Source organism: Cucurbita maxima, unplaced genomic scaffold (assembly GCF_002738345.1).
Source record: "Cucurbita maxima cultivar Rimu unplaced genomic scaffold, Cmax_1.0 Cma_Scf00025, whole genome shotgun sequence".
NCBI lineage: Eukaryota > Viridiplantae > Streptophyta > Magnoliopsida > Cucurbitales > Cucurbitaceae > Cucurbita > Cucurbita maxima.
This window is the reverse complement of record NW_019272041.1, coordinates 3,442,640-3,459,863: the sequence shown is the minus strand read 5'-3', so window position 1 is coordinate 3,459,863 and position 17,224 is coordinate 3,442,640. Positions and strand designations below refer to the sequence as shown.

General features: G+C 33.1%; 6 protein-coding genes across 9 annotated transcripts in view; 3 read left to right on the top strand and 3 right to left on the bottom strand.

Moving 5' to 3' along the window:
* Positions 1-1,838: 1,838 nt before the first annotated feature.
* LOC111498746 (V-type proton ATPase subunit G-like) lies at positions 1,839-4,420 on the bottom strand. Its single transcript, XM_023150104.1, has 4 exons — positions 4,290-4,420; positions 2,835-2,925; positions 2,492-2,592; positions 1,839-2,223 (listed from the first exon to the last, which is right to left on the bottom strand). Exons 2-4 carry the CDS (start codon positions 2,917-2,919, stop codon positions 2,080-2,082), a joined length of 330 nt encoding a protein of 109 aa, XP_023005872.1. The 5' UTR covers positions 2,920-2,925; positions 4,290-4,420; the 3' UTR covers positions 1,839-2,079.
* Positions 4,421-5,023: 603 nt separating this feature from the next.
* On the bottom strand, positions 5,024-6,430 carry LOC111498744 (probable aquaporin PIP2-4). Its single transcript, XM_023150102.1, has 3 exons — positions 5,811-6,430; positions 5,307-5,743; positions 5,024-5,218 (listed from the first exon to the last, which is right to left on the bottom strand). The coding sequence occupies exons 1-3, from the start codon at positions 6,118-6,120 to the stop codon at positions 5,093-5,095; spliced, it is 873 nt and encodes a 290-aa protein (XP_023005870.1). The 5' UTR covers positions 6,121-6,430; the 3' UTR covers positions 5,024-5,092.
* Positions 6,431-7,492: 1,062 nt separating this feature from the next.
* LOC111498745 (60S ribosomal protein L12-3) lies at positions 7,493-8,309 on the bottom strand. Its single transcript, XM_023150103.1, has one exon. The coding sequence runs from the start codon at positions 8,221-8,223 to the stop codon at positions 7,723-7,725; it is 501 nt and encodes a 166-aa protein (XP_023005871.1). The 5' UTR covers positions 8,224-8,309; the 3' UTR covers positions 7,493-7,722.
* Positions 8,310-11,165: 2,856 nt separating this feature from the next.
* Positions 11,166-12,052, top strand: LOC111498772. Its single transcript, XM_023150141.1, has one exon. The coding sequence runs from the start codon at positions 11,314-11,316 to the stop codon at positions 11,827-11,829; it is 516 nt and encodes a 171-aa protein (XP_023005909.1). The 5' UTR covers positions 11,166-11,313; the 3' UTR covers positions 11,830-12,052.
* A 1,722-nt stretch (positions 12,053-13,774) lies between these two features.
* LOC111498710 lies at positions 13,775-15,477 on the top strand. Of its 2 annotated transcripts, XR_002720853.1 has the most exons (5): positions 13,775-13,958; positions 14,116-14,227; positions 14,897-14,965; positions 15,186-15,335; positions 15,378-15,477. XR_002720853.1 is itself a non-coding variant. In XM_023150050.1 (4 exons), exons 1-4 carry the CDS (start codon positions 13,834-13,836, stop codon positions 15,264-15,266), a joined length of 387 nt encoding a protein of 128 aa, XP_023005818.1. In that variant the 5' UTR covers positions 13,775-13,833; the 3' UTR covers positions 15,267-15,452. The 2 variants fall into 2 exon arrangements, 1 of the variants encoding a protein (XP_023005818.1); XM_023150050.1 differs by having other exon boundaries at positions 15,186-15,452.
* A 225-nt stretch (positions 15,478-15,702) lies between these two features.
* The window catches only part of LOC111498709 (BTB/POZ domain-containing protein At5g03250), a 4,083-nt gene continuing 2,561 nt past the window's right edge, over positions 15,703-17,224 (top strand). For 2 of the 3 annotated variants that reach the window (XM_023150048.1, XM_023150047.1), the window contains exons 1-2: positions 16,486-16,889; positions 17,079-17,148. In XM_023150048.1, the coding sequence (XP_023005816.1) occupies positions 16,831-16,889; positions 17,079-17,148 (129 nt within the window). In that variant the 5' untranslated portion in view covers positions 16,486-16,830. Of the gene's footprint in view, positions 15,724-16,485; positions 16,890-17,078; positions 17,149-17,224 lie in introns of those variants that run through there. The other variant, XM_023150049.1, reaches the window with a different exon arrangement.

Here is a 17,224-nt window from a genome sequence, read left to right as displayed (position 1 = left end):
TTTTATATATATATATATATATATATATATATATATATATATATATATATATATAATTATATTCCTAATTTTGGGATTAAAAAAATCTTATTTTTGAAAATGGTAATATCACGGACCAATTCTACCTTGAGTAAACTAGTAACGTGACTAGGATTGGGTTTATTATTTAATAAGAATCGTTGGGGCTGAAAAAAATTTTAAAAATGTCTTAACCTAATTTTTGAACACGTTAGTTTATTAATATTGGGTATTTGGTTGTCTTTTGAACTATATTGAGCTACACGAGAATCTAAACGAGCCAATAAAGATGCATTTCTTGTGATTTCTTTTTCCGACTTAGAGTTATTTCATCCATAGGGACAAAAACAAAAAAAACAAAGTGGGAAGAAAAAGGTGTGGGGAAGAAAAGAAAAAAAAAAGAAAAATATGGTTTTTGTTTTTTAATTTTTTTATTTGGAGACCCATGAAATTTTGTCTGCTAAAATTAAAGAAACAAAAATGCTATACCCTACCATAATTGTGTTTATCCACCACACTAAATCCATTTTTATTTATATAAAAAAGGTATTTTGGTTCTACTTAAATCAATTTATATTTTCTATTTTGTTTTTAATTCAATAGAATATGAAATTAATGTATTAAATTACTTTTCATTAATAAATTGGATTCCGCATGAAGTTGATAATTTTATAATGCGTTTTATCCATGGAAGTAATTGGAATTAATATATTAAAATGCAATGGCCTAATTGTGAGACTATGAATGGTGGGTAGATAAAGCTTTTGTTGAAAAATTAAATAAAAAAAAAGAAATTTAAAATATTGATTATAAGAAATGTGATTTATTGGGCGAATAAAATGATTTCACCCAACGACCCATAATTTGTCCAATTCCGACGGATTGACACCCACTCCTAATCAATCTCTATCGCCATCTTTCCATGGACCCACATTCCTCTCTAAAACTAATAAATTAAAAAATTCAATAAAATAAATCACTTTTATAAAATAAAATTATTACTTGAGAAAATTACTCAAATATATATAATAAAAATTTGATATGCATATATTTATTAGATTATATTTTCAATATATACCGCGTTTGTAAGTAATAATACAAATTTTAGCCAATATTCCTCATTGTATTTTTTCTCTTCTGTTTTTTGTGTTCATCTTAATCGAGTGTGTGCGTTGTTGAGCGACCTAACAATTGGTAACAGAGTTAACAACTAGTATCGATCCTAACAACATATGCTTACGACATCATTGTCCTTGGGACAAATTAGATATGACTCGTCCTCTTCAATTGAAATATTTGAGAGAGATAACCGAGCACCACATAATGAAGAACCTTCTAACTAAAACTCCCAAACTAGAGATGGAATTTCATAACCTATACAATCCAAACAATTTATATCTAATGCGTCAATCAGTTTTGAGCCTATATTAAAAATAAAAAATAAAAACGTATTTTGAAAATTAAGGAGAGCAGAATATTGGCCATGTTGTGTACCGATAAAGATGATAAGGAAGAACCTTGGAATTTGATTGAAGGACCACAGTTTCCTGTAGGAATAATAAATAATAGTAATAAACAAATTATGCCGAAAAGGAATAACAATCCTTATTCCCAAACACAAACTTTTTCTTTATTTTATGCTGTAAAATAATAGTAGTACACATTAAAGGTATGCTGTACACGAAAGGGATTTTGTATACCTTAGTCTACAAAGTTCGAATCATCCAAGGACTTCTAACACAAACTTCCATTCAAATATTGATCCAAAGATGATAAGGAAGAACCCTGGATGCATAAAGAAGCTATCAAGCAAATCAATCAAGACGACAACAGGAATGTGTTACTTCATAAACATTCAATTCAACGTGATGAAACATAGAAATAAACATTGAATCAAATCATATATTATTCAACACAGTGCAGTCTGCAAAGTACTGACTGATCCATACAAAGGAAAGGATTCATCTCCATAATACACATGCAGTTTGAGCCGTTTCCAGGCACCACAAAAAGAATAACATAATTTAGAGTTTCTTACTGCAACCTTTATGATCAAGACGTTCAATTTTTCACGGTTGTCACATGCTTCAGGAGCATGTCCACGACATCGTATGAAATTCTAGCACACTCTTCTTTCAGGTGCGCAATCTTTGCATCTGTCTCGACTTCAAGCCGCTTAACATTAGCTCCTGAATCTCCGCTACTCTATATGACCAAAAATGATAGTGAGATGGGGGAAGCAAGAAGGGCAGAGTTAGCAACTATATATATATATATTTTTTATGAGAAACTATGATTCCTTCATTTCACTGATAGTATGAACAAAAGAAGGCAACCCCTGTCCCAAATGGGATAGCAGATATATTCTGGAAGACCCCAAAGGAAAAGAAGTTAGCAGATATATTAACATCTCAGGATGGCTTTTTTCACAGCAAGAGAAAATTTTAAGTGCATAATATAATTAAATACCAACCTCAGAGAGTTTTCTTTGGAACTCAGCCTCCACTTGGGCACGGTAAGCAGCAATTTCCTTTTCAGCCTCTTCTTTGGCTTGTTTCAGTCTGGCCAATTTTGCTAAAAAAAACAGGAAAACCAAAGTCATTGAGTTATAGATTATGTTCAACTTCATAAAGCAACAATAAAAAAGTAAATCGATAGCAGTAAAAGAGAAGATGATGGTCCTTGTAAACTCGTGTCAAGCAAATTATGAACTGAACCTACATGCTTCCAGGAACTAGTTGAACCAAATTACAAATTTACATGCATATGAATGTTAAAAAGTATATAACAAAACCAAAATAAAAGAGTCAGTTTACCATTTCTGGCAGCATTGACAATGTGTTGAGCTTCTTGCTCTGCTGCAAGCAATTGTTGGATACCACCTTGACCCCTAGTTGCCATATTCTCCTACAAAAAGAAGATGTTTTTTTATACAAGTAAAAGAAGGGCCTGCTCAGGTAAAAACAATCTCAGCAGAAACTACGTTGCTAAATGTCGTTGCAGATATTATCATGATTAATTGAATCAAACCTTTTTTTTTAGTTCAATATGTGGGGGTGGGGATCCAAATGTCTAACTTTTTGGTTGACCATAAACTATGTTTAGGCTGACTCGGACCAATTTCTAAACCGAAGTCTTAGCAGTTAAAGTTGTAATGAACTATCGTATCGCAAGAGCAGCTCATAGAGTTATTCAACAAATAAGATGATTTAATACTTGTAAGAATACAGCACAGCCTCCATAAAAGCCATGAGGCCTGTGCCTTGCTCTTAGAAATCAAAGAAGCCATAAATCTTGAAGCTTAGAAGTTGCTGCCTCAAAGTGTCATTCCAACCCTCGTTTAACGAATCATCATGGTTTCCGATGCAAATAAGTATTTGCGGCTGGTTTCATTTTGTGCATTATTTTAGAGTTATTTCAACAAATATAGTCTTTATATCATAATGACGCAGTTCAAAACTAATCTATAGAAAAAATGTTTTTTCTCCTTAACACTCTAATTTTAGTCCAAACTCCTAGTCTTTCGTAGTTTTATCATTAACTACCTAGGAGGAAAAGTACAAGAAAATAATTGAATTTTCCTCACCTTCAGTTTCAAACCTAGTCAGCTTAGAGATCTCATGCACCAGAACATAAAACAACCTTGTCTCGAATGCTTCTCATAACCTAAACCCAAAACCTAGTTCACCAAAAGTTTCTTCAACTACGAATCATAGACAAGAGTTTCAGTTGCTTATATAGCAAATCGTAAATCAATTGTGTGCGTCAAAAGTAAGACCGAGAACTGAAAACCTATAAATTCCCTCGATCAAATGAATCTTAAGTTTCAAATTCTGAAATCCAACACTTAATTACACTTGCAAGCAGCAGAATTCATAACTCGGCGGGAGTCGACGCAGATCGATTAAGCGTATAAGCCTATGTTTCTTGATTATTCACGGTCCAAATCTAAGATAACAAATAGATCTAGAAAATTTCTGCTATCTATCCAAACCGAACAGGAAACACAAGACAAAAGGATTCGACAACAAAGATCTCGTCAGTAACCACTGTCTAGCAGCCGCACACCAAATTCGGCGGACAAAAAGTAAAATACGCGCGCGCGCAGTTGCCGGTAAATGAAGTAGAAGAATCAATCGGACAGAGCAGAATAACAAATCACTGAACAAGATCAAGCAATCATAGATTGAAATTCCAGAATAGCGGATCGTCAAAAGAATAGTAGTTAGAGAGAGAGAGAGAGAGAGAGAGGAAGCGAATGTGATCTGTACCTGTAGATAGAGATTGCCGGGTGCGAAGAAACTGGAAGATTCCGACGGAATCGCGACTGCCCTTTAAACCGATGGGTCGAAGGAAAAACGTCTTCGATGGAGTGGGAATTTCCTATTTATGGGATAAATTACCAATTTGCCTATGAAATTATAAGATTTTATTTTTTTAGTAAATATTTATATTTTAAATGCCGGTTATTTATTTATTTATTTATTTTGTTATTGATCGATAATCTTTTAAAATATTAAATATATTTTTTAGATCTATTTAATATGCTCTTGACTAAGACTTCCATCTAATAAGATCCTAAAATTTATTTATTTTTAAATAAATCCATTTTTTTCATCTAATAGATTCCAAGCTATTAATTTTTTTTTAATCTTTAGACACTTATTTAATACAAATTTAAAATTGTAAGGTTAAACTAGTAATTTAATTCTTTAAAACTTAATAAATCTTTTAAATATTATGTTAAAGTTAAAATTTTATTTTAAATACAATTTTTTTAAAAAAAATTAAAAGTATATTATACACAAAATTAAAATTTTAGAGCCTATTAGACTTACTAATAATTAAATAAATATCAGACAGCCATAATTACAATATATATATATATATTAAATACAAAGAATCCTCTTATATAAAATTGTGTTCTCCCTATAAAAATTTGAAAACTAATTATTTCTTATTTTAAAAAAAAATAAAAAAAAGTTTAAAAAAAAAAAACCGCCTCTTGGTTCGGTTTATTCCTATCTCCTACTTATCAAAAATAGATTGGTTGTGGTGTGTTGTGTCAATAACTTTAGTGGCGAGTTGGTGGGGTGCTTCTGAAGGATCCAATTGCTTTCACGGCGGAGGCTCGAAGAACATACTGGTAATACATCGTAGCAATGGTTGCTCCGATCAGCGGCCCGACCCAGAAGATCCACTGCAATTTACAATCACAATCAAATCTCTAATTCGTTGCAAAAAAAACGTGAAATCAAGAAGGGATTTCTTCAAAACTGGACACATACATGATCTTTCCAAATTTCTTTATCGTTGATGATCACGGCGGCGCCGAAGCTTCGAGCTGGATTGATGCCAGTGCCAGTGATCGGAATTGTAGCGAGATGAACCATGAAAACAGTGAACCCAATGGGGAGTGGAGCCAGCACAGGAACGTAGGAATCTCGGGCGTTGCGTTTGGGATCGGTGGCGGAGAAGACGGTGTAGAGAAGGACGAAGGTGCCGACGATCTCGACGGCGAGACCGGTGCCCTTGCTGTAGCCGTCGACGAGCTGGTTGGCGGCACCGCCATAGTGGTTGTAGCGATCTCTCTGTAGTGACTTGACTAAGGCGCAGCCGCATAACGCCCCCAAGCACTGAGCTATAATGTAGAGCAAGGCGCGAATCAACGATATCTTTCTCCCCAGAAACATTCCGAATGTCACCGCCGGGTTTATGTGTCCTCCTGCACACCCAACCGGTTAATTTTCTGGGTTTTGAAAATTGGGGGAAAATGAAGAGAAGGGAATTACCAGAGATGCCGGCGGTGCAGTAAACGAGAACGAAGATCATACCGCCGAAGACCCAGGCGATTCCGAGGGTGCCAACTCCGCCGCAGAGGTTACCGCCGATGATTGGATCGGTCTGGGTTTTATTACCGATGACCGTCAAAACGACGACGTAGAGAAACAAAAGAGTGGCGACAAACTCGGCGATTATGGCTCTGTAAAAGGACCATTTGGCCAACTCCTCCATATCGATCATTGGCGCCGGAAGCGGCTCGAAATAGTCCTTCCTCGGAAGGGACCCCCGAGATCCGACTTCGATGTCGTTATTCGCCATTGGAGCAGAGAGAAAGTGAGCTTAGATGAGTGAATGTGAGCTCCGATTGAGAAAGATGGATTTGAATTTGGAAATTGGAATTTGGTTCGACACTTTATGGGGCATGCAAAGAGTTGTTAATCCACATCTATGTTAAGGGATTTGTGGTTGGTTCCTCCGTTTCAAATGACCACAAAACCTTTCAACTCCGAATTTAGTCGTAGGGCTTAGGAGAAGAGCCATTTTCAACGAGCCATTTACTCCTAATTTACTTTTTTTTTTTTTTTTTTAAAAAAAAATTGGTTTATTTATTCATTCTAATCACACACACAAAAAATATAAAAATACTTTGCATTTTAAATTTAAAATTATATCAATATTTTAAAAACTTACAACAGCTCGAGGGCGAGACCTTCATAAAAAAATACATGAGGGTGAGATTGCTTATGCATTGGCAAAAGGGATAGTAGATATAACATAAGATCATGTACATAAAAATGTTATATTAACATTCGACATTAATTACTAATATGCAATTAAAATAATATATTAGTTCGGTAAATTTAATTTATATCATCGAAACTACTACCACTCGGACAATAATCAAATTGGTAATTGGTGTAGAGAGTAACCGGTGGGAGTTTTGGACGAACTTTGTTCATCTACAAACTCAAATCAATAATCATGATCTAAGCTAGGGATTTGCCTTTTCTATTCAGTCCTATGAATTGGATCAAAAACAATTCTTGAATGAGGCATTCAACTCCAAGGGTGGATCGAAAAAGAAAAATGATAAAAAAAAACAAGAGAAGGGTCTAGACCTCCATCGAGAATGATTAGGAAGATCCAAACTAAAAATAGTGGTCATTGTTAGCAACAAGATCATGGAGGCAGTCAATCAATATAAATTGATCCGAAATCTTGTTCAATTCTAATATAACACCTAAGGGTACATAAGAAATGTATTGAATCGATTCTTTTTAATGAATAGATCCGAGACAGCTCCGAGACCAACAGGCAACGATCGGAGGACACTAAAAAACACATGATTCTATCATCAAACACAGAGAAGTGATAGCTCTCCCTGCTGATGAATGCATATCAGTAAGAAACAAATGAGTACGAAAGGGGCTTTCCAGGCAGGCTGCAAATCATCTTCAAGTTGGGTAATTCTAGTATAATGTCGGGGCTTGGGGCAACTAGAGAGCATGATAGGAGATACAGCAACCAGTATTCAAAAGCCTAATCAAATTCCTCCAACTTATTGTTCATGAGACTATTGCTAATAAAATCAAAATCTTGAAACAATACTATTTTAGAGTTCATAAGAGATCCTAGAAATACTCATAAAGATAAATACGAGCAATTTCTGGGCAGGAGAAAACAAACATATGTCCAATAAAGATGAAATTTATATCCAGTTTCCATGAACAGAAATAAAGCTTTGATATTCATTGCCATAATCCAATTAAAGCTTTTTAAATAAAAACCAACAAAAAAACGCAGATAAACAAGAGATAGAAGAACCATGCTAAACTCATGTTAAATAGCAAAACTGATCAAACAAAGTTGTGGTAAATTCAATCTCTCATGCTAAAGTAATGGCCAAAGAAACTGTTACTCTCAATCTTGGGGCACTTCAACGTCGCCATCGTTAATCTCCTGTTGAAGATCCTTAGGGTCCTTGCCATCAACAGTACAACCAACAGACACGCAAGTTCCAAGGATCTCCTTGACGGAGCCAGAGAGGTCCTTAGCCATCGATCTAGGCCGCATAACCCTAGCAATTTCAATCACATCATCAAGAGAAATGTTGCCATTATGCTTGATATTCTTAGTCTTCTTCCGGTCACGCTCCGGCTCCTTCAACGCCTTAATTACCAAAGCCGCCGCCGAAGGAACAACGGAGACCTTCGCCTGACGATTTTGGACAGTGAGCTTTACAGTAACTCTAAGACCTTTCCATTCCTTTGCGGTCTCTTTAGCAATGTCTTCTCCAATCTTCTTAGGAGAAAGACCGAGAGGACCAATCTTCGGAGCAAGAGAACTGGCTGCTCCAACCTCACCTCCGGTGACGCGAACGAAAACATCCACCACCTGACTAGGGTCAAACTTCGGAGGCATGATTCCGCGTCGTGAAGGTCAGTAGATTCGAGAGATTCCACAGAAGGAAGGACAACCACTGGTTAACCTAACACAGCGGCGAGGCTTTCACTTGATTTATGCTAGAGTTTTCGATACAGCGACGACGTGTCGGCCCACGGAAACTTCAAAACCCTAATCTGCAGGTTTTGGATTTCATCCCGATGTGTCGGCCCAATAGAAAATTGGCCTACTTTTGGATTTCATCCCCTCCTAAACCCACAGCCCATTTTCTCCATTTCTCCTGACCCGTTTTCTTTTTTAATTATTATTTATTAAAATCTATACTTTTAAAATTTTCAATTTAGTCCCTGTATTTTAATATATTTACCGTTGTTCTATTATATATTAGCCCACTAGAATAATTTTATATTTTTTTTTATTGTCGATTTTAATATAGTTCAACTTATAGTAATCATAATTAAATAGTGAAAAAAATATTAGCTAATTTTTTTTATTTAAAAAAGGCATAATTTATTAATAAAGATAATTGGAAAATTTAATTAGGTAAAATGACAAGAAAGCCCAACATCATTAATCGTCAATTTCCAAGAGTTGACATATGCTAAACAATGCTTGAAAAAATGGCAATTTTGAAAATGACTAATTAATAATTTAATATCTAATCCATAAGTTTTTTTTTCTTATAAGGAAAGTTAATATCTAAGATTATTGGTCACAAAAATAATATTATATAAAATACTCATTTTATTTTAGATTTTGTATTATTATTATTTTAGTTTATATATTTTTAATTTTTAAAATTGTCCCAGAACTTCGTCATTTGATAAAAATGCCCTTAAGGGTATTATTGTAATTTTTTAAGAATATTATATTAAAATTATTTAAATATTTAATAATGTTTATGAAAAATAATAATGTCAAACACACGAAAAGCTACTACTATTGTCATTTTAAATTAAATAAGATGTCAAACTCTAAATATGAAAGGATTTGATATACATACTTTTCAACCACGAAAATAATCAATTAAAAAAAGAAAGATTATTCTCGATCTTTTTAAAATATTTTAAAATCCGTACAAAAAAAATAAACTTATCCACCACACGCTTCTTAAAAAAATAAATATAAATATGATAAGAATAATAACATTGATTTTTTATTTTTTATTTTTTGGAAAATAATTAACCTTATCCAGTTAATGTACGAAAAATGTGCTAAAATTAAAATATGCATTTTCTGTAAATAAAATAATACAATTAAACAAATTAATTGACTAAAATAAATAAAATAGGCAAAGAAAAAGAAAACAGCGGTAAAAGTACGGTACAATTCTATTTTTTCACGTATCCTACTTTTTGTACACCCGTGCCCTCTCCCTTCACCATCACCGTCTGATGTTCATATTTAATTCAACTTGACATCATGTCAACGTACTTGATTTGGACACGTGGTCCGATGACATTACTTATCCGTACTACGTAATGCACTGAATCTTCGCTCGACAGCCGTTTGCGAAAAACCGTGCACGTCAACTTTGTGGAGTTTCGTACGCCACGTGTCTTGCCCTTGACGACGAAGATTTTTATTGGCTTAAATTCTTGCACTTTTAATTTATTAATTTATTGATGGTTAAATATGGAAGTGATAAATAATTTCACTTTTATTTCAGATAATTATTAAGAGGAATTATATTTTTATTTTAAAAATTACAACATTATCTTAATCTTACCTAAATGTTTCAAAATTAGCGTTTAGTATAAAATTGATGTGGCAATAATATCAACACAATACTTGAAATTTAATAATTATTTTGTTAATATAAATATTTTCATTATTATATTAATATTTAACGACATATTTATTTATATTATTTTTTGTTATTTTATTTGTAGAATTTGGACCATTAAATTTACAAAACCTCGAGTAACATGTTTATAATAAACCACAATATTGGTGCGACTGCAGAGAGAACGGGTGTAGACAATAATTTCCCCTTTTTTTCTTTTTTTTCTTATTTTATGATAGGGAAATGATTGGTACACGTGTCGATGTGCTATTAATTATATTAAAAAATTCGTCGTTATCTTCTATTGCACCAATCATGCGATGCAGGATGGTGGGGCCATTGAAATTAAGAAATTTATATAAATAATTTAAATTTTGTCCGACTCGTCGTTTATCTGGATGTTGAAAATTAAACTCGATTGTCGGTCGTGTTGTCTGCGGTAAAAGAGGTTTTAAAATCCGTCTACTAAAAATAGTTTTTACACACTTATAAACAATGTTTTGTTCTTTTCTTCAAACTAATGTTGAAATCTCACAAATATCGAAGCTTTTAATAATGTCAGTATTTTTTTACATTAATGATGAAATTACCAACTTTTCACGTGAGACAATTATAATATATTGTCTTCGTTGACCGATATTTTAGTATAGAAATGTAGTATAAAGCACCTTTTCGATGAGTTTTTTGAGTGTCGTGTTTAACCACACGAACAATGTTACTTGCTCAAGTTGCTTACTAAGCTGGATAAACATGGCTATCCATAGTTTTCACATGATGCTCACCTTTTTGTCTTCCAAAAAATTCATTCCTAACGCTATCCTTATATGAAATAAAATAACAAATTAAACCAACAAAAACACAAATCATCTCAATCCAATTTTTATTTTCATATAACCAATTATTTTTAAAAAATTAAATTTTATTTCTAAACTCGTCTAGCTATATTAAAATTTTGTCAAAAAAAAAAAATTAATTATAAAATTTTAGTAAAATTATTTAATAATTAAAAATTAAAAAGATAAATAGAGGTTAAATTGGAATAGTCAACATAGCGGATAGTCAAATATGAGGGCGAGTGTACACTAAAACAATGAGGTCGGCCGTATTCTATAATAGTCTCTATGTTTTTTTTTTTTTTAATAAAAAAATTTAAAATGTTCGTACGCGGAGCAAAGAAGGGAGGGGTTCGAAGCGTGAACTTATCCATTAAATCCATTATAAAACTGGTGGGACTTTGATTCCCTTGGAGTAGTTGAAATTCAATTCAATCAACAGAGAAGAAAAAGAAGATCCAGAAACTCGAAAGCTTCCATCCATTTTCAATGGCGTCAAGGAGAGGCTTAGCCTTCGGATTCGGTTTCCATTCCAAACCTAACTACATCTATCCGGCGTCGGAGCCACCCGCCGTTCTCCGTCCTGAATCTTCTGCCGACAACCTCTTCGACTTCAACGAGGCGGATATCTGGACGTCTGCCCAAACTCCGCCGATAGAATCAAGGAAGATCTTCCCGATCTCGAAGAAACTGCCGAAGAGAAGTAGCGCTGCGGCGGAGAAGACGGTGAAGGCGTCGTCGTCATTGCCTGTCAACATTCCGGACTGGTCGAAGATCCTCCAGAGCGATCAGAGCAAACACGGCCGGCGAGAAGCAGCGGAGGAGGATTTTGACGATAGCGACGACGACGACGACGATATGTGGCGGGCGCCGCCGCATGAGTATTTGGCGCGACGGCGAGGCGAATCGTTTTCGGTTCACGAAGGGATCGGAAGGACGCTGAAGGGCAGAGATTTGAGAATGGTGAGAAATGCAATTTGGGAAAAAACTGGGTTCGAAGATTAATTCAAATTTAATTTTTAGTTAGCGTCCGTATAATTAATAATATAATCAGTACCGGAAATTATACTCAGAATAATTATTAGAGAATTTTGATGAAGTAAATTAATGTAATTTTTCCATAATTTATCTTCATTTTTATTTTTTTTTCTTTTTGGTTATTTGTGATTATCTGTATTGGAAACAGTGAATTTTTTGTGATTCCAAATCTGGAAACTTCCATTAAACATAATTATCTCAAGTTTAAATACTTAAATTCGGATGCTTAACGACTAAGCAACCCATTTAGTATTAAATTATAATTATTAAAGCAATTTAATTGCTTAGAATTTTGTTGGGTCTAATTGAAGAAAAATAGATTAATTAAATTTTTTTAATTAATTGAAATGGGAGTCGGTGAGAAAGCAATGGACAAGCTAGAGCAATTCTTTGATTAAAATAATTAATATCTTTTCTTGCTTGCCCAATCAAGTTATTCTCTTTTATTAAAATTTATTTTTAGAATTTTCTAATTATTTTAATTCTATCAATTTATCAATATATTTAAAGTAATAAGAATTTTCCATAAATGTATTTAAAATAAATTTTCATAAAGGGTTAGAAACGCGTAATTATTTGGACACAGTATCCTCATTTACTCCTATAAACCGAACAACGAACTCTCTCAAGTAAAAGCTGGTAGCTAACCATGGATCAAGATCGAGGAAATACGATCATCATATTAAAAATATTATGATTATGAATTGAGATTTATAAAAAGATATTAAATATCGTTGTTTTGTCTTTTATACAAATTCGTCATATAAAATATCTTCATTCACGTGTTTTGACATAAACGATTTAGACTAAATAATTTGTAAGTGTTACAAAGTGAGACGTATATATTACAGACAGTTTGGTTATTTATCGGACATTATCACAGTTAAAAATTACACTAATAACCTTTTATGCCACATATAATAAAAATGGTAATAAAAGATATTAAAAAAAATAATTATATTTATAAAATTGTAATAAAAAAAGTTTCACCTATGAATATAAATGGTGAGAATATGATATATAATTTAGTTTGAAAGTTGGCACTAAAGGGGAACAAGTGGGGCCATAGAGAATAGTTCGTAATTGGAAGCAGCCAGAATATTGCTCCTCTAGTGGAATAAGATATTCCTGTCCGGAATAAGAATCCACATGGAGATTTGGAAACGTGAAAAAGCATCCAAACACTCCCGGAAAAAAAGTGGGAAAAGAGAGAAGAAAGGGATAATGGGAATAATATGCAAATAAAAAAGGAAAAAAAAATGATTCAATAAATCCACATAATAAAAAATATTTAAGAGTTTCACAATTTCATAATTAATTTAATAAAAAAAATTTGAGTTGGTGTAAAATAGTTATCAAAAGTTCGTGATGAATGGTCGTGTATCATAGAATTATAATATACATAAAGTCACCTCCGTAATTTTTATAAACTTTACGGATACGAGAATAACGATAAATTAGTCGATTGAAATACAATAAAAAAATTGAATATATGGTACGTCTAACATCGACCTATTTTAATAATTTAACCATCATATTTAAATATCCGACTAGAATTAAATTTAACAATATATTTACAATTATTTTTTACTAAAATTTTTATTAAACGGTTTAAAAATAGTTTTATTTTTTCTTAATTAATTAAGATTGAGATAGATATTAAAATATATTATAGTAAATTTAAATTATATTATAGTTTTTTTTTTTTTTTAAACAAGCGGTTAGGGAGTCGTTATAACTTGGCAGTTGGCCGTTTTATATTTCACAATTAATACTAAAATATTAAATTCGAAATAATTAAGTATTGACAAAAAATGAAAATTGGGCCTTAGTGGGCCGGGTTAGACATTTGAGCCCAATCATGATGGGCTAACCGCACTAAAGTCTGCCTTCAGAGAGAGGTTTCCTCCGGCCTTCACCTTCGAGGTTGTCGCCGTCAATTGATCGGTCATTGACCTTACAGAGAGGGACATGGGGAGAAATCAGAAGCAAATCTTGGTAGGTTTGGCTGCGGCGATGGTCTTAGGATTGGTGGTGTACATGAGACTTTGGATCATAGACTATTCCATGTCTACCGATGAAGCCGAACTGCTCAGGTCTGGATCTTACATTTTGGTTTGTTTTTCTCGTTTTGTAGGCTATGATTACGGAAATTTGTATGAAAAATTTAGGAAATGGTACCGGTTGAAATGTGAAATGTAGTAAGATTATTATATCGGTTAGATTTAAATTGATCGTTAATGGATTATTTAGGAGGCAGTTCGACCTTGCGAACCGGGAGGCAATGGATGAATCTGCGGAATGGCGTCGTATGTATGATCACGAACTAGACAGAGCCAATAGTTGTAACAGTGAGCTAAATAAGGTCAGTATCTTTAGGGTTAAGTTTCCGTGAAGATCGATAAATCCAGTGGAGTTTTTTCCTCACTGCATTGAATTTATGTTTTGGCATGATTTGTTTATTACTTTTCTGAGACCTGTTGTTTGAGGGGGGTATGCTTGAATTCTGTTTATTACTGTTGCTGCTCCTATGATCTACGGATTGTCAATCAAAAGATTCATAACATTCTTGCATTGCCAACCGGCAAAGAACTTGTTAAATGTGAAATTAGAAATGCTTGTGTATGGAACAAGTAACTCTCTGTTCTTGGCAGTGAATGATGAATACTTTCTCATATTGTTGATCTCTTATTTGCATTACGTTGCTGTTTCAAGTAACTGGTTTAAGTGACATATTAGCTTAAGTTTTTGATTTTAAGATAATTTAACATAGTACTAGAGCACGAAGGTTTGCATTCAAACCTTGTCATATGATTTTCTTTCCCATTAATAATGATAGTCACTCGTTGATTCTCACCCAATTTTGAAATCTTCGAGTGAGAAATGTTAAAAAGAGTATGTGAAAGATTAAATATTTCGTAACCCGTTGATTTGAACTTTCGAGTTTAGGGATTATTTAACAAACCCCACGTGGTAGAAAGTTTCTTTTTGTATGTATTTGATGATCACTGATCAAGCTCTATATGATTTACAGCTTAAGGAATCTTTTGAGAAGGTAGGGGATGTTGCTAGAATCAATCAGAAGTTGACAAATTTGCAAGAGGTAACTCCTTGATGTAACTATATAGTTATCAAGTTTCGAGTATCTTAACTGAGTAGTAAGTTGAGTACTTAATCTTTCCTTCAAAAACTTAGGAAATGACTTGAGAAATCCTTGCAGAATATCGCAAAGAAATGCTATCGTTCGTCTCGAGAACTAAAATTTGTCTTGTATCTGTATGTATATATGGTTTTGACCCCTTAAACATGTCTGTAATTTTCAGGAAAACGCTGCTCTCCGTAAAGAAGTGGATGCCTTACAGCCAAGGCTAGAGGCCGAGAAGTCAAGGTGTGGCTCTCAGTAGAGCTTGTCAACAAACACCGTAAAGAATACTAATACCGAATTTGAATTCTAAAATGTCTATAACAAAAGTTGCTGGGCATGGCTTGTGATGGGAAGTAGAACTAAGTACTAAACCAAATGATGAACTTATGAAGGTCAATGCATATTTCTCTTTGTTATCGGCAAATAATGAAAGGGTTTACCTGGATACTAGAGGAGAGGCGATTCTGCAATTCCATGAGACCACTGACTTTCTCTTGCTTTTAATGTAGCGTGCTAAAGCGGACAATATCTGCTAGTGATGGGTTGTTACACTTAAGCTCAACAAAGTTAAGGGGAAAGGCTTCTGTTTATTCTGATGGATTGTTAAGATCCTCAAGTTTCGAGTAAGGTTGTCCGATAATTAGATTCTCAAGTCTCAAACGGGCATGGGAATGTTTGGTAGAGGGATTACAGGAAAGAAAAGCTGTGAAATAAAGGTAACAAAGAGGGACGTTTCTTTTTCTTGAATCAAGTGTATGTAATATAAGTTTAGCCATAGAATATTTCTTATAATTTGGAACTTAGGTTTTACCCTTAAAATTCAATTTGAAATTCTGTTCAAATTAGACTATGAAAATTCTTTTGAAGATCTTTGTTTTTGTTTCTTGGAGTAACTTATATTTTGAAGGATTAAATTCAAAAGGAAACAGCCCGCAGTTAAAAAGTTTTTACTGTTCTCGAAGTGATTAATGATTTTGAGATAGTTAATTGGGCAATGTAATTAGAATAATTTTATATATGAATTATAAATATGGAGTGGAGGATTAAACCATTAATTAACATTAATCACTGTAACTTATAACTAAAATTAGAAACATGTTAATTAATCACTGTAACTTATAACTAAAATTAGAAACAGTCTAGTAGCAGTTAGATTAAATTTCTTTCCCTCCATGGTTAGAAGTAAGTGTAATATATATTTTTTAATTATTTGATAAAATCAAAAGACTAAATTATATATATATATAACCTTATAAATTTTGTTTTTATGTTGTATAAATGTTCAAAAATACATAGAAAACAATAATTTGATTTCAAAATCTATTTTATTGCATAAAATCAAATTATTGTTTCATAGATAATTTTTTTTAAAAAAATTAAATTAAATTGTATTATTGATATTTATTTTTAGTTAGAAATTCAAAATTTTAAGGTTTTTCATAGTATAAAGTGGGGTCTTATTAAAAAGTTTTATGTGATTAAATTGGTCAATGTGAAATTATGTTGAAATTAAATTGAAAAAAAAAAAAAAAAAGAGGATATAAAGACGACATGTCGTAAATGTGGGTGGGAGAGTCTTAGTAAAGCGCAAATGTAGAAGAGGAGGAGGAGGAGCCATTGGAAGCGCTCCATTTTGATTTTGACTCTCACTTCTGTTCTTTGTTTGCTTTAGACTCGCTACCTTCCATCGAAACATCTTCACGATCATCTAGGAATGTTCCCATTTCTTACATTCTCCTCCTCCACATTTTCCGCCATTTTCCTCCATTTTCCTCTTCCCCATTTCTCTCCATGTTTTAACCCTTCTCTTCCCATCGCCATCCATGCCCACCATGAAATTAGGCATCAAATCGGAAGCATTTCATCGCGACGGCCAAACCTGGTAACTCCTTTTTGTTATTTCCATTCCAGATCACGATCTGGATTACACAACCTTCATTCTGTTTATTATGATTTTGTAATAATGCCGATTCATATGGTTTACAATTTCACTCTCTGTTTCTGTTAAATGATTACTCTGTATTTTAGTACTCGTTGTATGATTGAGATTGTATCGTCTGGTGTTCGTTAGGCTTTGCTCAAGTGGATTACCTAGCGATGTTGCGGTTGAAGTTGGAGATATGTCTTTTCATCTTCATAAGGTCTGTTTGTTTTTCGTATTGTATGAGTTTTCAATTGAATGAACAGATTGAATTTGTTTTTTTTTTTTTTTTTTTT